We start from the raw sequence: 22,106 nt of genomic DNA, 5'->3' as shown, positions 1-22,106 counted from the left end.
TATCATCGGTAACACCTGTGAAGGAAGTAGGGAAGGGGCCCGTGGAATTAGGAAGTGTGCATAGAGCCTCTTGGGTTGATATCTGTTAACATTTCCTTACATATGCATGATGCTCAGTGACTTAACATCTCCATTTATTTTGCTCTGTCTATCTCTCTTTCTTCGTAGTATTTCATATACAGTTGCATCCTTGGCCTCATCTCGTGCTCTGTGTTTCTGCGGGTAAACTACGAGCTGAAGATGATTATTATGCTGACAGCCGTGGTGGTTTACAACATCATTATACTACAGACGCATTCCTCTCTGCTAGATGAATACAGCAGATTCCTGTATAAGAATGAAATTCTGGACAGGTACAGTATGTGAAAAGTGGGAAGGATACGAGAGAGAGCGAGAGAGAGAGACGTCTCACACACACACACACACACACACACACACACACACACACAGATGCGTTCCAAACATTTGCATGAACATGAAGCCTGATTTTTACTTTGTCAACTGACTCTGTCACTCACTGCAAATAGCAATGAAACGTTTTGAGCTCTTATACTGTACGTAACGTATCTGCTCTTTTTTGTGACCTAATACAGTTTATTAATTTAAGCGTCAATCAGATCCATATAATATGGCCCTAGCATATGGTGGCACTCAAAATAAGTACCTGATATTGATGTGCCTGTGTGTTTGAACATAATATAGGCCTATACGTTCAACACTGTAGGTGTAGGACATTGGCTTATGTTCAGACACATATCACCTAATAGCATAATATGCAATTAGGTGATATGTGTCTGAACATAAGCTAGCTATTATAACAGTTCAGCTAGCCTCAACCCCTCCTGCATTATACCATCATCTTGTATTCATATGTTGATAACGTGCTTGCCTTTCCAAAGCTGTTGATTTGAACCATTTCCATCTTCACACTCCTGTCTTCTTTCTTCATCTTTGAGACTTGGCAGGAGCCTCCGAGGTCATTGTAATGTCAGTGTATAGTATTGATTGTGGATAGAGATGTATTGAAGCATGACCAGAACCATGTTCACTTTATACTAGTTTGACACCTTTCAGCGGTACAACAACCCCACCCGCCTTCCTCTCAGCACAGAAATAAAGAAATAGCCTCTTCTTGCTCCAAAGGGTCAATAATGTCATAATGTCAGTGTAGTGTCACTTCATTTAATCAGACACAACAAAATCTATGTAGGTGTTCGTGAATCGTACTGTAGGACCTACAGTACGATTGTCATGTTGTCATGAAGGCCATCATGATGATGATGATGCCACAGTCACAATTACAATGGGACTCACTCTGGGAGTAGCTATTGTAAACTTCGGATCATTTTGCGCTCCCGTCTCCGCAGTGCCTCGTTCGTGTCCAAAAGAACAGTGGCTGGCACACACACACACACACACACACACACACAGTCCCCGACGACACACTGCATCCGTCACGTCAAAAGTCCTAACTTATACTCAAAGTATATTTTTTAACACCATAGCTTGCCTTTCACTGTGTAGTTTATGAATTGAACACATTGATAAAATTCCCTGCTTCGTTTCCTTGCTGCACTGTTACAGCCAGTGTGAAGGCAAACCGCAGCAAATTAAATATGCAAGAATCGCAACTTCTCCGCCCATTCGCATCGAGTCTACCGAAGTATTAGGTGAGAATGAGACCTGAGTTTGACTCTATGATTAATGCTCATTGTTCCGCACTTTACTGTATCATTGAATGTCAAATCTTCATAGTAAATAACACCTGACAGTGAAATAAGGCAATGCCACAATGGCACAATCAGTTCAGTCATGCTGGTGAGTTGGCCATTAGAAGGAGAGCGTGCAAATAGCATCAGTAAACAAGGCCATGTCATAGCTAGGCAGCAACGCTAGACTTTAATTGGTTGACAGCTCGGAATGGTATGGTCTGTTACCCAGTCAAGTGACATGTGTCTTCAACCCCCTGATTGCAATCTGGAATCTTAATGAAATTCTCTCTCTGTCTCTCTCTCTCATTGCCCTTCGTTGCTTTGTCTCGTGGCTCTAGCTTATTTTCTTTCCACCCGTCTTATTCTATTTGTCTTGTCACTTTCTCTCACCTTCTCTCCCATTTCTCTCCCTCTTTTCTCAACCCTTAAAGGCCAGGAGTTCTCAAAGACCTGAAGACAATGGGCTCTATCTCTCTCTTCATCTTCTTCATCACCCTGCTTGTGCTAGCCAGACAGGTAGGCTCAGAACACAATGGCTTTGACTGATGCTATCGTCATGTCATCTCCACACAGCACCAAAGACTGTGCTTTCTCTAACAACAACAGCTTTCTCTATTGTTAGCATTCTATTTTGGGAATGATTCTATTCTATGATGGCAACATGATAAACAATAACATCCATACATCTCTATGCTTTTCAATGTATATCCGCTTTCACTGCTCATTGACACAACAATAAATTACAGTCATGGAAAATAAGCTGTGGAGGAGTTTGATATAGCTGACTGCTTTATAGTGCATATACCCGTCTGCTTGTCAAAGGATTGTTTAGATGTACGGTACAGTAGATCAAAATAACACCCCTGACACCACTTTCTACTGTATCTTTTGGAATTAAATATTGCTATACGCAGCCCCTTGGAGACTGCTATTACACTGGTAGAGAGAGGTGCACAGAGAGACTACCGTAGTTTGTCTAACTTACCTCGTCCACTCCAGGTTTGTGATTTATGAAGGCTGGGCCACAGTGTTCTTTGCTGCACTGTACATTTATTAGCCATCAGATGGAAATTGATGTTTGTGCAAAGGCAGAGTTCTGGTCCTGTAGAATAGCCTGTGTACTGTACAATATGTGTTTATTCTGCAGACATTTCTTTGCAAGACATTTCGTTTGACAGAAATAAGAAAATATATACAGTAAAATGTTTACTGTATATATTTTCTTATTACAGATTTTTTGGAAGAAAGATCTTCTGTGGTCACCATTTGGATGCCACTTGTTCACAGGGGAAACATAACATACAGTCTTCTATAGTAGAGTGTGCTGTACATTTTAGTGTAATCTCAGAGAAATGTGAAAAATCATTGAAGTCCCTTTGTGCTTATTTATATAAAAAATATAATGGTGAAATTCTGTAACCATATCGTCAGGTTAGTTAATAAAGAAATATATTGTTAAATCAGCTGCTAATTCTGACACTGACGTTACTTTTCCAAGGAGTAGTACCACTTTGCTAAGCACTTTGCTAAGTAGGCTAAATATTTGGTGGAATTAAATTGAGCAGTCAACATGTTGCCTAATTCCTTTCGATACAGCTCTCTAGACCTGAATATTAAGCAGAGTAAGATTGAGTTTGAAGGGGAAATAAATGTGTTTGCCGAAGACAAATTACCAATGTCTTCAGTCTAATGAGTAGGTACCAGGTGCAACCATTTGTGGAGTCAGAACTGGCAGATGCCATTTGTTAATTTTCATGCAGATACACACCCGCACTCACAATCATATGAAAATAATCATATAAATTTCTCTCTTTGTCTGTCTCTAGTGCTTTCTGTCTGTCTGTCTGTCTGCCACAAGGAATTGGATTTCACATATTAACTTATGTTATCATTGCTTATTTATTTGTGCTCTTCTCCAAGTTGTTTCACAATCCAATTTCTCGCCATTGATTTTGCACCATGAAATCGGTTAATTGTGCCGTGCACTCTCATGAGAATTCTCTGTGATTGATGGGAGAAGGACATACTGTACAGTAGTGATAATCAGATGATAAACAACAAGGTCTAGAATAGACCTATAATTTTAAAGAGCTGGAGTGACTTGGAGAGACCCCTACTATATAAAGCAATTTAACACTTATTTTAACAAAACATATCACTTACACACACTACATTTCATCACCAATCTTTTAATCAGAAATCGTGCTTTTCCCTTGTCTCACTTTCGGTGGCCTCCATTCTTGTGGACAGTCACTGGAAAAAAGTACTGTACATTAACTTGAGTACTGTACTGAAGTAAAGATTTGTGTATAACTTAATTTGAGTATTTTTGGATACTTATCACAATAAAATGCAATTTGTACTTGAGTACTCAGTACTTAAATCAAGTAAAATAAAGTAATTTGACTGAGCGACTTTCTCTTATAGTTGCATAACATTAGACCAGGAGTATCTTATCTATGCTCAAGTATTGGGATCGAGTGCAGTCCAGTGTTGATTTTGTTATTTAGTTTTAGTCATCTAAAACGGGACGCGTTGTGAGCTTGTATATCTGCTATTATCAACTTGCAAACAACATAAAATTACTTGTCTTTTACTGGATCTCTTCTCTGCTAGTCCCTCCCTAACATTTTAGTCTAGTTTTTATTTTATTTCATTTGTATGTCATTTTCCGTCATAGTCGACGAAATCAACACTGGCCGAGCATGGTCCTTTTCTTTGTTCTCTGTGTGAATTGATGGAAGCAAGCAGTGCGGCTGTACCTTCAGTCTCTTCACCTTCTGTGTCCTCTTGTAACAGAATGAATATTACTGTAGGTTAGACTTCCTGTGGAAGAACAAGTTCAAGAAGGAGTGCGAGGAGATCGAGACCATGGAGAACCTCAACAGGGTGCTGCTGGAGAACGTCCTGCCCGCGCACGTCGCCGAACACTTCCTGGCTCGCAACTGGAAGAACGAGGTGACGACTACTGTGGTCACTCACCACTCCATGGGTTAATGTTCTCAGTCGCCATGACTGATTTCACTCATTTGGGTTCCATAAAAGCCAGCATAGGAGCCAACATGTCTTCTATGGAAGCATGTTGCATATCGGAAATAGCCGATCTACGATCACAGCGCGACGTGTTTGAGCTTTGAGCTTGTAAACCAGCTATTGGCTCGGTTTCCCAAAGGACACCTCTTACACCATGGTGTAAGAAGTGGTGTTGCACATGCTCAGTTGCTCCTCTAGGCCGCACACAGAAGCCTGTGAACATAGACATTCTGTGCATAGATGTGCCACGTAATGGTAGGCCTGAGGCCTGGTATAATATATATATATATATATATATATATATATATATATATATATATAATTAAATTAAATTTCAGAATGGTAGACCTGAGGCCTACCATTGCGTGGCACATCTATGCTCCATGGTGTAAGAGGTGTCCTTTTTGTATCTATATTTGAACTATCTTTGAAATAGGCCTTAACTTGTCAATTCATATTCCTTGTTAAACTACTAGGCCCTGGAAAGACACCAAATGTCTCTCTTGTGTCTCGACCCCTGTTGTGACAAGAGTATAGTCTCATGAAAGTCCCATCTTAATGCATAACTGCTGCCCTTACATTGAACCTACTTCATGCTGTCATTCCACTACTGATTGTTGTGGACGTCCTGCTGTGTTGTACTGCAATGTACTGTACTAATGAAACATACGGGGTTAATGTACTGTACTAATGTCTTAACAGCAGGCCCTTTGAGTGAAAACATACAGGCTGTTCTTGTAGCGTGATTCAAAGCTGTGGCCCAGTTGCATAAAGACCCGCCCCCGCCTGCCTCTGATTGGCCGCCCCTCCTGCTAGTAGTAGAGTGCCCGCGAGAATGCATTCTCACATTAATACAGCCAGAAAAACCCATTCTGGCAGCCAGCTCGGTAGCGTGCTTCGCTAATCATTAGACTCCCAACCCACACCTCCTGGGTTCGAATTCTGCTCCCATCGCTATTTTTCCAACAACCGCAGACTAGTTTTTGTTTTTTTGCAGATAAAGTATAGTTTTGGACCGCAACGGAGGGGTGCCGTGAGCCGTCTCAATCGAACTTAAGCCACGAGAGACACCACGAGCGCACCTCAGCCCCGTTCTAGTTGCAACCCGATAGGCACAGAATAGTAATTTATTGCTCTTGACTTAAGCTTCAGCAGACTGTCCCTCCCTTGGGGTCTCTGTTGAGTTCGCTCCAAGGGGTAATGAATGTAGGCTACAGATTAGGAAAACAAAAATCCCCCCCTTTATTATCTATAGTTCTATAGGGCCAGTGCATAGGGAGGAGTTTCACTCAGAACGGGTTATTCTGGTTGACATTTTCCAGCCTCACTGTATGGTTTGGGTGTCAGATGACAAAATAACATAACCTTGATCCACAACAGTAATGGGTCTGCCCTGTTAGTTTATACCCACGTGGGCCGTCAGAATTATGCTTCCATTGTAGCCTTGCAGTGCGTTGACTGTCGGACGGAGATATCAAATAATTAAATACACTGTGGTTTCTTTGATTTGGGTGTCACATTCCCAAACACATGTATGCTCTGCTCTAGATCTGCTAGATCTACCTGTCCTCAAACGAGGATGATAGTGTAATAAAAATAATAATGGTCAGATCACATACAGACAGATTATTTATTTACTGCGGAGAGAACAGATGTTTTACTGATCACTCGTCACTCTCGTGGTGTTTTTCCCCCTCTCCATGGTTCCATAAGGATATGTCCACATGTCTTCTCGTCAAGTAAGATGTAAACATTGAGAACTGTTTTGACGTGAGGGGAGGGGAGGCGACTATCAGATCAGAACACTCGAACATTTTCTAACAACGAATAATAATAATACCACTGTCGATCCAGAGCCATAGAGTAGAAGAGTTGTGACAAGTCAAAGATAGTAGAGAGATGGAAGATGGTGTACTGCAGTGACAGTGAACTACAGACTGGCAGCCAAGTAGCCTAGCATCCTACTTGCCTACATGTAGGCAGCAAGATGGCGCCCAAATAAACCAAAATCCTACCGAACGCGTCACTATGCTCTCCCCCCATACACTACAGTTTTGTGTTTGGAACGATATGGCTCCAAAATGGATCTTAGACCAGCCTGTGCATAAGAATCCTGGCGCTGATTGGTACTGTGGTGTGTGAGCTCCGGACACACAGTGAGACATACAGACGGACAGATCCTCTTCTAATCTAGACCACTAGCCTCCTGCAGAACCATGCTGTAAAAACGGCCATGCAGCATTTTGGAGTAGAGCTGTGAATTAATTTAAAAGCTAAAGAAGACTAAGTAGTTACTGGAGAAAAAGCTCTCAGCAGCACCAACAGCACTCTGGCAAACCTCAACAGGGTAATGCACTGCACTATCTGACTGTGGCAATATGCACTGCACAGGGTTTCAGGGGAGGTGCTGGTGGGCATGTGGATTTTCATAGCTTTTTTTGAATACTGCAAAAGGTCAGAGAGAAGTCTCAGCAAGCTACTACTAAGACATGCGAATCCCTTGACTCCTTCAAAACCACTCTCAAAGGGCACCTACGGACGGCTGCAATTCAAAACTGGCCCCCGTAAAATCTGAATCCCCCCCACAAGGTGGACCCTCTTGTAAACAAGTGTAATGCTTAATTGGGTCGTCCACTCACAGTTAACAGTCTTTGTATTGAGTTTTTGCCATGTACTGTAATTCTGCAAACTGTTAATAAATATTTCAATCAATACTCTTATTTCTACACTTTTAGATGAGCGTAGAGAAGCTGACAAGTCTGACAACTAGAATCTGCATTCTGTACTGTAGAAAAGCTATAGGTCTATGGAGACTTTTTAAAGCTCAAACTGAGGTTTTGTCTTTTATGGGGATTCTGCATTTCCAACATGTGTTTAAATACTTATTTAGCCTTTTAGGTTATTCACTTGTTTCCATAGGTTGTTCAGTTCCATGTTCTTTATTTAATTTTCTGCATTAGTACTTTACGTTTCATTGTTTTGTTAAAATACCTACGTATACGTATATTCCCATAGCAATTATTGCTATAGATAAAGAGTGTTTGTTCGGGTATCCCCATCTCTCCAGCTCCAAAGAAAAAACAAACAAGATTGGAAGTAGAACACAAGCTGATGAAAGCGCTTTGTGGCGTTCTCTCTCGTGATTCCATGAAATTTTTAATCCGCCTGAAATTGTATTTTATTTTTTATTAAATATCTGGATAGACAGGGAGACCACTATTACTGGAAAAGAAATCGGAATAGAGAGCTTTACATTTAGAATAAACCTTTTTAGTTTAACCACAAAATATCACTCACAGCACTGTTAAAGCTTATTACCATTACTTATGATACTATGATACTTTTTGCATTCAATCATATTTTTCTTTTCTTTGAGTACCTTGTGTTTCGGCTTTGTCTATGGTTCATCTTCCATGACATACTGTGCATTCTGCAGTCTTTTTGTTCATACTGTATCTCCTGTCGGCCTCAGTGTTAAAACGTGAATGTGTGTTTGATCCTGCAGGATCTGTACCACCAGTCCTATGAGCTGGTGTGCGTCATGTTTGCATCCATCCCAGACTTTAAAGAGTTCTACACAGAGTCTGACGTCAACAAGGAAGGCTTGGAGTGCCTCAGGCTCCTCAACGAGATCATTGCTGATTTTGATGAGGTAAATGGCTTCAATTTGGCATCAACATGAGACTGCCTGACTGAAGACATCAGTGCTTTGAACTAGGAGACCAAAGATTTACTGTTGTTTCATTCTTAAATGTTACTGATGTTGCCTCTAAATTAAAAACTGTACATTATGTTTATCTATAATTCAGAGCATACTGTACCTATATATTTCTATGGTGTCTTTTGTTTGCCATAATGCAAAACGATCCTGTTGTAACCTGTGTGTGTGTGTGTGTGTGTGTGTGCCGTTTGTGTGTGTGTGTGTGTGTGTGTGTGTGTGTGTGTGTGTGTGTGTGTGTGTGTGTGTGTGTGCGTGTGTGTGCGTGCGCACCTGTCCTTCCGTCTGTTGAAAAACAGTTATTATCCAAGCCTAAATTCAGTGGAGTTGAGAAAATCAAGACCATTGGCAGCACGTACATGGCTGCCACAGGGCTGAATGCATCACCTGGGCCAGAGTACACACAGGTATAAACATACTACACAAACATCACATTCTGTTAAAGGTGTACACAGTAACATGACTCTAGTATTATTCATGGTTAATGAGGATAAATCATATGAGTTAAAGTTTGCAATACGTTATGCCGTCAGCATGCATCAGTAGTTACTAATGTTGATGATTTTAACATCTATCCTTTATGTGAACGTGCTCTGTGTTCAGTGTATTCTTTGTGAACCCAGATTAGTTAAAGCCGTTAAATTAAGCAAAATATTTAATTACTTTACATTGCTATTTAATAGAAAATGCATATCACTGTAATGTCTTACTGAAATGATATTGGCTGTGCTCACTCCATCAACCACAACAGACTGCATAGCCTATCTTCTTTGTGTTCCCAAGGAGCATGACAGACAGTACATGCACCTTGGAACCATGGTGGAGTTTGCGTTTGCCTTGGTGGGGAAGCTAGATGTTATTAATAAGCATTCCTTCAACGACTTCAAACTCAGAGTTGGTGAGTCACATTCACAACCATGTGGACTTTCCTCTGGTCTTTTGAATCATATATGGATGACCATGCAAAAATAACTCCTGTCAGATAATTGGGGAACATATTTTGGACACATACTACATACAGATTCAGACTGAAATAACATGCAACAGTCAGAAAGATGGTTTTATATACTATTACTATTATAAACCATCAGATGGTGCAGATCAAGGTAAATGCCAAGGGGTGTGTGCATGGGGTGGGGGAGTTACCAGAGCATAACTGTACTGTATGTGGTACAGAGATACAGTACAGTTCAATACCGCCAATCCCAGCATGCGTGCGTGCGTGCTGCCTGTTGCGTGCCTCTGTGGCAATAACAAAATTGAGTCAGTAGCCAAGTCTGAGGAGAGGCCTGTTTATTTACTGCTGCTCAGTGTTTATCCTCCCATGCCCTGATGACATCCTACTGTATGACATAACATCCTTATTGCGAAGGCTCTTATAATTGGTAATCTAATACTTAGTTGACCACGGTCTGCTCTGTAGTCTGTACTTGGTCCTCTCTGTTTTTGCCCTCAAACCCCAAATCTCTTAGCCTAAAATAGCGGAGCTTGCAAGCACACAACTCATATGTGGTTAAAAAGTGGTTAAACATTTTGTATTGTGTCTTTACTCTGTAACTCAGCTGCGAACGATGTAACTGCTATTTTTGCACAGGACCATCTGTACATGTTGTGCAAATAAAATATATAGCTGAGGTGAATCATCAGAACTATGTGGACAAAATCCAATATCAGATACTATGGCCCTCATTTATCAATAGAGTGTAAAATCTGCCACAGATTCGAGTGCAGGTTTCGTAGTACACCCACGTCGCCACGGCATTTATAAAGTGATCGCAAACAGCTGATCCTTCCTTAATTTCGTTCTGACGTTAATAAATGTCACGGCTGAAATATATCTGGCACGCCCTATTAAATCTAGCCTCGCCCTCGTTTTTGCGACATGAACAACGGCAATACGTTTACTGAAACCATGGTTACATGAAAAAATAGGTTTCTCCCGTGCCTTGCTGCCCGCCTCACCCCCCTCTCTCATACACACGCACAGCACGCACACGCAACTTGCAAGCCCAACTAACTGGTGTGTTGTTAAACAAATAAAGAACGAACACCTGCATGAATTAAATAAAGTTGTAGGCCTACCCTGTCTGTTTCCCTCTCACCTCGCTTGCCTTGCTGTCATGTCCACGCACGCACCTACATGACACATCGACATCGCATCGCCATGAATGGAATACGTTTGGGCTGGCCTATATTAATTTTACCCATTCGTGCGCAGTGCACGGCGAAGGCGTGAGACTGCGCACTGCTGTGATATTAAAGTCCTGTGGGTGAGTGTCAGTGATGCCTGCATGAGAGATAGGCTATCATGTCGTCAAGGCAGTCATAATCAATGTTTATGTAGTGATTTGATCATTGATGAACGAATCATAAACATATGGATGAAGGCTTGCTTGCATGTGTGCTGGTATGTATTGGCGACGCACGCCGCGGTCCCGTCCTCAGGCTCCCGACCCCCGAAAATGATCTCGCTTTTATCTGAACTGTCAAAACCTGTCTAAGCACCTATTTAAATGGTGAATGATTAAGCCCCTTACGCCTATAGCCTGCTAGTACTTACTACAAATAGGCAAGCTGTATGCTTGTCATTGTCACTTGGAAATAAAAGGCGTGCAGTCCATTTATGCCTTTTTTTAAATAATATCATAATCACATATGCCGCATCACCGCATGCGCTCCAAAATCATCTCACAAGTGCGCTCGCATAACAAGGCCAGTAAAGCACTGTTTGATTAAGCACAAACTAATATATTGTAAACATGTTATATTGTTTTTAATTGTGCGATTTTAATTACTTGTAAAGTTGGAAATCTCTCTTTTGTTTTTTACTGCATACACATACCGTTTTATATTAACATTTTAGGAGTGAAAACATATGTTTAAAATGCCTGTGACAGCCTCTCAGCTGGTCAAACAATGCTGCTCCGCCGTTCTACGACAGAAAAACAGGTGAGGACAAAACGTATGCCAGGTGACAGGTCCCGAGCAGACGTGGGTTTTGAACGTTGTCACGTTCAATTTCAAGCTTTGCCGGAATATGTTAAATGCCGAAAATGTCGGTAATTTCGGCGTGCGCCCATATTTTGGCGTACGCACGGTTGATAAATGAGGGCCTATATGCATATGTAATCACTGCAAAAACAATAGGCCCATATGCATGTGTGTGTGTGTGTCTGTGTGTCTGTGTGCATGTGTGCATCCTACAGTATGTGTTTATTGAATGCTGGTTTTCACCTGGCAGGTATCAACCATGGTCCGGTGATAGCCGGGGTAATTGGAGCCCAGAAACCACAGTATGACATCTGGGGAAACACAGTGAATGTAGCAAGCAGAATGGACAGCACTGGAGTCCTGGGGAAAATACAGGTAACTCACTTCTCATATGTGCTGTTATTGTCTCCACCAGGCCGATCGAAGGCATGGGTATTAAAGAGAGTATGTTTTGCCCTCCGTCCGTGTGTCCGTCGGTCTGTTACCAGCTAATCTCCGGCACAATTAACCCGGTCGATGCCAAACGTTGCACACACACGCCCTGCAGAACGGCCTGTTGTACAATTTAGGCATTTAGCAGACGCTCTTAATCCAGAGAGATTTACATTAAGCAAGAACAAAAAGCATGGCAATACTGTACATCACATACATAAAAAGTAGTTATCATGAAACATGCATAAGCTAAGAACGTAACAGTGGAATATCTATATAATGAAACTATATACTATGAAGTGCTATGACTACATACAACAATTCTAGTGCTGTCTACATAACATGCTATAAGTCTGTATCAAATGCCATCTAAAGTCTACAAAAAGTGCTATCTAAGGGGGTAGGGTAAGTGCTATGGGGCGGGCCATGATGGAGTCTGAAAAGGTATGTTTTCAGACTACGGCGGAAGATTGGGAGTGAGGCTGCACTTCTGATTGTAATGGGAAGTGCATTCCATAGTTTTGGAGCCAGAAGGGAAAAGAGTTTGGGACGTGTGGAGCGTTGTCCGACGTGTGGAGCGCCACCATGAGGCAGATTTACACATTTTTACCTACAGTATAACTGCACCGATCTGTGTGAAACGTTGAATGCACACTCCCTAGAGGCCAAGGAAAAACCTTTGCCCTGCATTTTTCACATCTGCCTTTTATAGCACCACCAAGGGGATGCACACGCAGATCTGACACACCAAAGGTCTAACGTGCAGAAAGCATCCGTCGCTCCCAATCCCATTGGTCCGACATGTGTTGCACCGTGTTAGCGGTTAGGGTTAGGTTAGGGGTTTGGCTTAGGTTGTCGGTTTAAATACAGTTGGACCAATAGTATGTCGGAAATAAAGCCTGTACCCCCAAGAGGATATTACTCCTCCAGATTCTGTCTAAAAATCCTGCACATCGTTAGACAGTATCTCTATAGTCATGTGCTCAAGACGTCATGTGCTCTGTCCGATATTTCATATTCCATCCTAATTGGCTAACATTGGCTTCTAAAGTTTGCAGGATTGTCCCGTTTTGAAAAAAAGCCTCAAATCATGAACGCAGCGTGAAAATGTTGTGAAATTTTACACACACTTTACTACTAGTTTAGAAATTGTAGTCACAGTAGAAATATGTAAGATTAGACTAGAACTGTCCAATCCTACATCAGTAGCACAGCGTGAACTCTCTTTCTCATATCAAGAAATCCAAAGCCATATGCTATGGCACGAGGCAGCAACGACATCACATCATCTCAGTATCGCTTGATGTAGAGCACTGTCGTGTTTACAGCTGCTTGAGCACCAATAACACTTGACTGGTTTGAGATCACCCACAGTGCCATGCAGCTCATGACATTTTATACATTATATGAAATGTCATAGATCTAGTGCTAAACGCAATGACATTTCAAAGTACAAAGAACGCGTAGTAGAGCGCAGACCTTCACCAAGGCAGCACAAATTAATGTTCTGAAGTCCGTAGCAGTAGTTATAAATAATAGCTCTGCATTGCCTGGCTCATGCTATGGGTTCATATACTGTAGTACTGTACAGTATGTTTATCATGCAAGGGTTATTTGCCGTCCCAGATGAATCGCAGATATGCTGCTCAAATTAATTGGGAGGCATGTCCAAGAGCAGAACAGTTCTGCTCAAATATTACTGTATTATTATTACTGTAAATAGTTTTAAATTATTTGACATATGTCTCTGACTGAACCAGTTTTCTTCAGTTCTCTAGAGGTTTATTTTTTTAATCAGTGAATTTTGCAGGCCACTGCAGTGGTCTTCCTTACCAGGCCTGCTGGTATCAATCCCAGTTGTGTGAGATGACTAAAACGGACATTTCCCATCCGTAGGTTACAGAGGAAACAAGTGATATTCTCACCACCCTGGGCTACATGTGCTCCTGTCGAGGCATCATCAACGTGAAGGGCAAAGGAGAACTTAAGACATACTTTGTGCACACGGAGATGAGCCGCTCGCTGTCCCAGGGGAATGTAATGCCGTGAGACACTGAGACCATCAACGTCAACACAAACTGGATTTACAAAGGGACAGGAGATCTGTTCTCATGGCTACAGAAGTAAATATCTCATTTCACAGATACGTTGAAACAAGTGATGACGAGATCTGATCGATACCATACAGGAAATGGAGTAATCGATTTTACTGTTCCAGTGTGAATGCAAGCCTTACAGTCACTGCTCCGCAGCTGTAGTATACATTTTCTCACTTATATAATTGTAGGTGTAGTGCATACAGCATGTAGACGGTAGACCTGGGATAGATTGTAATTTGACTGACTTTGACTGTAACTTGAAAGTGTTGTAATTGAGGGAGAAGAAACTAGCAAATATTTTAGTGTAGCATGGCAGCAAGTGCATGGCAGCTATTTTTCAACATTATGGCTGCCAGATGTCCCCAGTTCACAGGTTTTACACCAGTTGGTTAAGTGTGGAAAAGACATGAACTAATATAATATCAATGATGTTTTGGATTATCAAAGTAAAGTTGAATATGATGTAGATTGTTTATAGTGTCCTAGCTGTTGTTGTCCTTGTTGACATGTTTGATGTCTACAAAACAGTCTTTAACATAAGGAAGTTTCCACGCTAATTACCTGATGCAGCATTCCATAGTACCTTTAGGCCAGATGTGTTTCCATCTGAAAAGGTGTCAGCACTGTTGAAAATAACATTATTTTTGTAGAGTGCTGTACGACACCTTGTCGCCTAAGCATACTGTAAATCAGGCATTACAGATGTAGGGAGTGCATTCACTCCAGTCATTCTGTGACCCCAAATAATTATAAACCAAATATATAGGGACGCAAAATACTTTACAGATAGGAGCTGTACTGTAAAAAAAAAAAAGAAAAAAAAAAAAGAAAGTGCAGGATAAGTGATGAAATGGCATACTGCATGAACCACTGCTGCGAGCTATATATATATATATATATATATATATATATATATATATATATATATATATATACACACACACACACACACACAGAAACAGACATTTGTGTACATACTGTATACCTCTGTACGCTTTTTCCTTAGACGCAAAAGATCTTGGATGTATTGAAAGGTGGTCCAGGACCATACAGAAAAGATCATGAGAAAGTATGCAGGACCAGGTTTCCCAACAGCTTCTACACTACACACATACCGGACCATACCGGTGGTCTATAGTGTTCTGCCAATTAATTACCATTCATATACCTTACATTAGTGCTGCTCATTTTCCAAAGCATGCCGTAGTTTGTTTGTCTTTGCCTGGTCACTCGCAGTAGGCCAAGAAAGATCTACCCCAATTGTTTCAAATCGGCCTCATGGTGGTGCTATAGCAGGTCGTCCTGGGTAGCCGACCCGGCCTGGAGGGTATCTGTGCTCTCACTGCTCTGAGGAGTGAACTTTTCTACTTTCAATTCATTTCAGTACAGTGTGAAAATTAACTGAGGCTCTTATTAACTGAGGAACATGCTTGAGGCAGGTAATGCTATACACCGAATAATGTTGTGGTTATATTAATTGCATCCATCGTTGTATTACAATTTACAATTTAGTTTAGTTTGAAAAGTAATAACCACAGATTAATACAATTTGAGGATAAATCACAATAAAGTCCAGGATTTATTTCCATTGTTGTCCATTCAAAAAATAAAAATGTATGCATTTACAGGTTGATTTGAAAGGTCTAGCCGAATGTAGTCCCTGGAGAAAAATATAATATATTGTACAAACTAAATTCAAATGTCCACGACGTTTTGTTTAGCTAGCTTCTCAATTACGCCATGATCCGTAGCGTTTTAATGACTTTAGACAAAAAGTATGACAACCTCCAAGACTGAAGCAATTCATGGCTAAATGGTTTGTGTACTGTACGATATAGCTGAACTGAAGCTGTATTTAGACCGGTATGATCCTTAAATGGCTCTGATCATTCTTGTGCAACACTACAGTAGGAGGAGAATATCTTAGTTTTATACTCCCTCGCATCTCATCTCCCTGTCTATAGAGCCCGACTAGCCTCGGTACCCAGGCTTTCCTTCGCATTCGGCTCAAAAAATGAAAGCCTGGGGGAACGAGAGACATTTCCTGGTCTAGCAAAGTAGGAGTGGGAGTGAACTACAGTGCAGAGGGGGCGTCGCTTTCCTCCGCTGATTTATACCAGGGAGGGGCGGAGGGGGCAGGGGTGGGGGCTCAGATCGGTGAACCAATCCAGCGGTTGCTCCTTGCACGCCCGCCCCTCTAGACCAGAAAGCAGGCTGGCTAGGCTAGATGACGGTGGGCTGCTCATAATTCAGACTATGTGGCTTCATGTGTGGTTAGGGATAATGGAGTATGGTTAGTAATGGAGCGAGTCGGAATAATGTGCCGTCGGAACATTGACATGGCACCGACTGACACCGATCCTGATTTAGACTGATATTTTTGTCAAAACGTACAAAAGTTCCTAATCAATTTCAAAACCTTCGATATGATTAAGTTATTAACCTGTCAGTCTGGTCCTGTGTAGTCTCTACACACTGTTGACTACGTCAAATTCAAAAGTAAAGAGGTCACTGTTTTTTGTTATTTTTTGACGATGGGTTCTCAGATTGGGTCCTGTGTGAATGTAATCATTGTAAGTCAAAAGGATAAATTGACTTTTAGAGGGAATATTTTAATTTGGGGAAACACATCCCAGGTCTGTGTACAGGGTAGCACTACAGTGTGTGCAATGGTTTTGTAAGAAAAGCAAATATTACCAAAAAAGTGTTTTGATGTTTCAATGATGCCATTGTTTTTTTTGTAAAGACTTATTCATTAAAATTTGTAGGTATTTCAGTCATGTGGGGAGTGGTCATTGACATAAACTAATCACAATTATATCAGCTGTGCTGTATCCACATCTGAGTGTTTTAAAAAGTAGGTTTCTACCTGACAGCAATGGTATATTAATGTTTATTTTCCTAAATGAATGCACTACGTCATCATAAAAGACTGTCGCAGAAAAGTATGGAAAATACTAGATCTACAAGCTCACAACGCATAGTGATGCAATACGTTAGGAGCTTGTAGATGAGTTGTAGACGGTAGACGGTTTTGGACATTTTCTGCCCGACAGTGATAGAAGAATGAATGAAGAATGAACACGAAAAAAGATATCTGCTCACAAGCTTGACTGGTGATAAACCCACACCATATTTGCATATTGGGACCTGATTGGTGCCCCACAACTTCAGGGGGAGCAAAATCCAATCACAACCGAACGGGGCCAGACCGAATCTGGCTTTTTTGTTGTTGTTGCACAGGCAAGATTGGTCTGGTTTTCAGGCTATGAGAGCACGGCCTCTGGGCAGCCTTCTTGATGTTCAGGCTGTGCACTGTGACATTGTGAAGATTTCTTTCAGTTTATTAGTCACCTTGGTCAAATGACCATGATACCGACATCAGTATAATAGCAAATAACGTTTTAATTTATTTAAATAGATTACATATATATTACAGTACGATTGACAATTCAGTCAGATTGAACAAAATGGGTGTTGTTTATTTTGCTTACCTACAATGTCGCACATCGGCTACGGCTACTAGGCGCTAAGCTAAGCGGATAATCGGGGCCCGGTGGTAGCTTGAGCAGAAACAATTTCAAACTATTTAGAAAATCTTTCGAAAATGATTTAGTTGTTAAGTGGTTCAGTGTTTAAGGGTGTGTAACTCCCTTTTGATTACAATCATATATTATCAGAGTTAAAGTAACACTGGGGATTTTACTGTGTAAAACTGTTGGGTAACATAATAATAATACAAAAAATGCTGAGGGCAAATTGAATCACTGGTTTAAGAAATACAGATCCACAGTACCTTCTGAACTATTTCCTCCTTTGATGTGTTAAGAGTTCACCCATTTTGAGAGACAAAAGAGTGGATCATTTGACGTCACAGAGGAGTGCCACACCGCGCAGGATCCAATAGTCTGGTGGAAGAGATGTCTTCAGGTCAACAGCTGCGATGTAATTCATGTCCATTCTCACTGGCTTCTTATAAATGGGGCAGGAATACAGGCGGGCATCCTTTAGACCTGCAACACAACAATTTACATAAAGTATGCATCGCTGCACAGACTGGAAAATAAAACCATTGAAATCAGGAATATGATCTTCCACATACAGTAGTTAATTCAGTGGAATAATATCTCATGGCATAAATAGAATCCTCTGTCTTTAAGATGTTGCAAATCACACATTCTAAATTAGGGAATTAATGTGCTAATTTCTTTTTTCTACAAGGAAACAAATTGCCCTATAGTTAATTAACTTCAGTTAATTACTGTTAATTCACCGAGTCTGTCCCAACACAACCAGGCCAGACCCTCTTAAAGAGCCTTATAATGGGCATTGTGTGGGAAACACTGAGTGGTCCCTTGATGCCACCCCTTGTGTTCCAACTGAATGGACTGGAACCAAGTACATGAAGGGGAAGAAAAGAAAACAACTGAATGGACTGGAACCAAGTACATGCAAGGGGAAGAAAAGAAAACAACTGAATGGACTGGAACCAAGTACATGCAAGGGGAAGAAAAGAAAACAACTGAATGGACTGGAACCAAGTACATGCAAGGGGAAGAAAATAAAACAACTGAATGGACTGGAACCAAGTACATGCAAGGAGAAGAAAAGAAAACAACTGAATGGACTGGAACCAAGTACATGCAAGGGGAAGAAAAGAAAACAAGCTAAAACACGGACCTGTCCGCTTCCCCATATTCCATCCCCATTGGCTAAGATTGCCTTCCAAAGTTTGTTCAGTTTTTAACAAAATGCCTCATCAAATCATGAACGCAGAGTGCAATTTGAGGGAAATATTTCATACATATTCCCACTAGACAGAGGAAGAAATGCGACTTGAAAATGTACACATCAGCCTCATGGTGGCGCTATAACTGTCCCATTCGTGTTTTACCTATAACTGTGCTCTTTATAGCGCCACCAGGAGGCCGACTTATGTAAAACACATCTTTTGACAGATTTTATCCAAATACCACGCAAATCGGTACAAATGATCTCTATAGTCATGCAATTTCTCATATTCAAGTTTTTAGGACAGTTTCTTTTTTACAAAATGCCATGAATCATGAACATGTTAGCCTTACAGTAGGTTAATCAAGTTGGAAAAACTCCAGCATTAAACTTTAGGCAGACTGGGATTACGGATCTGCCCGATATTTCATATTCCATCCTAATTATTAGCTAACATTAAAGTTTGTCGGATTGGTCCGTTTTGAACAAATGCTGCGTGCAATTTACATGACATTTCGCACGTACAGTTCATTCCCACTAGGCCAGGGAAGAATCCCACCTCTTTCATTGCACCACCAGCAGGTAGATTTTTGGAACAAACTGCCTCAAATCATGATATGCAGCGTCCAATTGCTGTGAGAGGCGTAACACGAAATCCCCCACACAATGCTGGTAATCCGTTCCCAGACTAAATAAATAATGCTCAGTCTGCCGAAATTTAAATTGTTAATATCCATTGATTCTGATTGGATGCAAATGTGAGCAGGGGCTGATATAGAAATAAAGAAAAAAACGTATGGAAGAATCATTTTCTCCTTAGCATCCTTTCCCTCCCAAATCCACCGTCCAAGTCCTTACCATTGTTCTCGGCGTACATTCGGATCACAGGCATCATCTCAAAGAGGACCTTGGGTTTGGAGTCGATCAGTTTACAGCTGCGGCGGTCCCAGCCGGCCCCCTCCAGGTAGAGGCCGTAGACGAACACCCCCTCTGTAGGGGGCTGGGTGATGTCATCCTTCATCCACCTGGTCACCTCGTTACACAGCACCATGCGGTCCAGAGCACAGCCCCTGTTGGCTCGAGTGATCTCCTGAAACACACACATTGTATTGTGTTCATTGTGCTTTAGAGAACTACTACAAACTGAACCAAATAGTATGGTTACAAAATGTACAGTTACAGTTATTTCAGTACTGTATGGATGATATGATGCAGCAACTGACAAAAGAACGTTTTTTCCACATCCTCCGATAGGGATTTTTTTTTTTTTCATGAGGCTGATATTTTTGTTTTTATGTCACTTAGTAAAGGTGCTCAGAGCAGAACAAAGAGGACCTTGGCGTAATGCTATTTTAGAGGAAAGGTTTCTACAATGGGTGATTCCAGGAACTATAGGAACAAGTAACATTGAAAGAAAAAGCAATCAAGCTGTTCTGCTGGAAAACAGAAACAAAGCCTTTTCTGTGTACCGGTAAGTTCATGAATAAATTAGTTCCCATTCTTCGAGTCCCTTTCATCTAGAGCAGAACGCTATGACAATGTACATATACAGTATGCCAAGAAAAAGTCAGAGGAAAACACATACAAGCACGCACACACGTTTGTGTGCTGTGCCATCTGGTGCCCTCCCCAGTGGTAGCTAAATAGCTGGGTGGTGTGTTACGTACCTGTCTCATTGCTGTCAGGAAGCCCTGTGGGTTGAAGAAGCCCGTCATCCAAAAACAGTTGGGTCGACCCTCAAAGATCCAGGACTGAAACTGCCGGTTCCGCTCCAGAAGCTCTGTAAACCAGAATCCCAAGGTGCTGGAGGCCCACGATGCCTGAAATGAGCAAGAACAACAAAAGCAGAATATAAACAAAAGAAACAAAGAAAGCTGTTACATGATCCATGCTGATCTGAGTAGAATACAACAGGATGTGAAACGGACCGGCTCCACTGGAGCAAAGCTTAGCCAAAACAGCACAATTCAAGTACAATGGAATAGAACAGACAGAAACTGGGGACAACAGGACAAGATAAAGTAAAGCACAGGATGAGGACGTATCGCATATCACATATAAGAACTTATCGTCACAGATAAGAAAGACCAGAAGAGAAACAAAAAATATGAGGTTCAACACAATGATGAACCTTGGCCCTGGATTTCCTGTCTGCACAATCCAAGCACATATTATTCCAATAATGTAATGGTTGTGAGTGCGTTCCTTGAATGCCAACCCAATTATTAAAATGCAAGCCACAGACAGAGAGAAAAAACATGCAGACTCATATTTCTTTCTTGTTTTGCTGCCTCGATTGTAAAGTTGGTCAACTAAACTGGCAAGTCATTTTTCTCCATCTGTTAAATGTACACACACAAATCTGTCATCTGTCCATATATGAGCTACTAGAGACTGACTGATTGACTGACTGTTACTACTGTGATCAAGTAGGTCTACTATGACCTATTTGGCATCAGAAACTTACAAAATATGTGCATCAATATAGAGCATTTGAGTTTGTGAACAAGCCACTGCTGAATCACACTACTGTCACAATCACACAGTTTGAGCATTTTGAATACATTCTGTCACACTGAGATAATGTTTTTAATCTGCTCTTCACGCAGATCAACCATTTTCGGTGAATGTTTGCCCAGAATAGGGACACTAGGGTTCATGTGATTAAGCTTCTCTGCGGTTCAGACGGCTAGTTACAGAGAACGTTTCCTTGATGCACTGTACCTTCTTCCAGCGAGCTGGGATGCGTGCGTCATACATGCAGTCCAGCGCGTCCCGGAGATTCTCACTCATGATGATGGTCCCGTCGATGGCCAGCTTGAGGTCGGTCAGGGTGTTGCGTACCAGCACGATGACCCGCTGCATGCGGTCAATCTCCTGGCGAAGGAAGATGTTCATGGGCTGGAATGGGCCCATCTTGTTGAGACGGTCTCTTACCTGATTGGGAAGTATTTTATTACCCGTCAATACAGAACCGGAATCAGAATTTGAATGATTTATTTCTTCATGTGCAAAGTATTTGCACATACTGTAGTGTACAAGGATTGTCTGTATCAGTGCTTAACATTGTGCACAATGGCAGTAAGCCAAGGAAGGCAATCCACCTCAAATCTTTCAAATCGGCCTCATATTTCTTTATAATATTGATATTTCTTATCTTGTTTTAATATATTATTATGTTTAGTGCAGTCAATATGTTCCAACAACATTTCTCTGCTTGTAGTGACGAATTAACCTACTTTATTTGTGGTGCTATATACATTTTGACTTTAATCTGTAGCTCGTAGGACGTAGGTCATAGATTTAATAATGTCCTTCAATTTTTTCTCTAGTGACCCCAGACCACACCCATTTCCCATTTTCTTCAAAACACACTTTTTCACTTGATAA

General features: G+C 41.2%; 2 protein-coding genes across 5 annotated transcripts in view; one reads left to right on the top strand and one right to left on the bottom strand.

Annotated features, from left to right (window-relative positions):
- adcy2a (adenylate cyclase 2a) overlaps positions 1–14,740 on the top strand; it is a gene marked incomplete at its 5' end in the record, with an annotated part of 111,510 nt that extends 96,770 nt beyond the window's left edge. For 2 of the 4 annotated variants that reach the window (XM_083760309.1, XM_083760311.1), the window contains 8 exons: positions 169–353; positions 2,144–2,228; positions 4,512–4,670; positions 8,251–8,397; positions 8,763–8,870; positions 9,247–9,361; positions 11,705–11,829; positions 13,783–14,740. In XM_083760309.1, the coding sequence (XP_083616435.1) occupies positions 169–353; positions 2,144–2,228; positions 4,512–4,670; positions 8,251–8,397; positions 8,763–8,870; positions 9,247–9,361; positions 11,705–11,829; positions 13,783–13,935 (1,077 nt within the window). In that variant the 3' untranslated portion in view covers positions 13,936–14,740. Of the gene's footprint in view, positions 1–168; positions 354–2,143; positions 2,229–4,511; positions 4,671–8,250; positions 8,398–8,762; positions 8,871–9,246; positions 9,362–11,704; positions 11,830–13,782 lie in introns of those variants that run through there. The other 2 variants (XM_083760310.1, XM_083760312.1) reach the window with 2 other exon arrangements.
- A 2,474-nt stretch (positions 14,741–17,214) lies between these two features.
- The window catches only part of dnah5 (dynein, axonemal, heavy chain 5), a gene marked incomplete at its 5' end in the record, with an annotated part of 139,517 nt that continues 134,625 nt past the window's right edge, over positions 17,215–22,106 (bottom strand). Inside the window, 4 exons of the mRNA XM_083760609.1 lie at positions 17,215–17,998; positions 19,575–19,806; positions 20,384–20,536; positions 21,441–21,653. Coding sequence (XP_083616735.1) covers positions 17,847–17,998; positions 19,575–19,806; positions 20,384–20,536; positions 21,441–21,653 — 750 coding nt within the window. The 3' untranslated portion in view covers positions 17,215–17,846. The remainder of the gene's footprint in view (positions 17,999–19,574; positions 19,807–20,383; positions 20,537–21,440; positions 21,654–22,106) is intronic.

The sequence above is a fragment of the Protomyctophum parallelum genome (assembly GCF_964188405.1).
Source record: "Protomyctophum parallelum genome assembly, chromosome: 3".
Lineage (NCBI taxonomy): Eukaryota > Metazoa > Chordata > Actinopteri > Myctophiformes > Myctophidae > Protomyctophum > Protomyctophum parallelum.
This window is presented reverse-complemented; position numbering and strand designations above follow the sequence as displayed.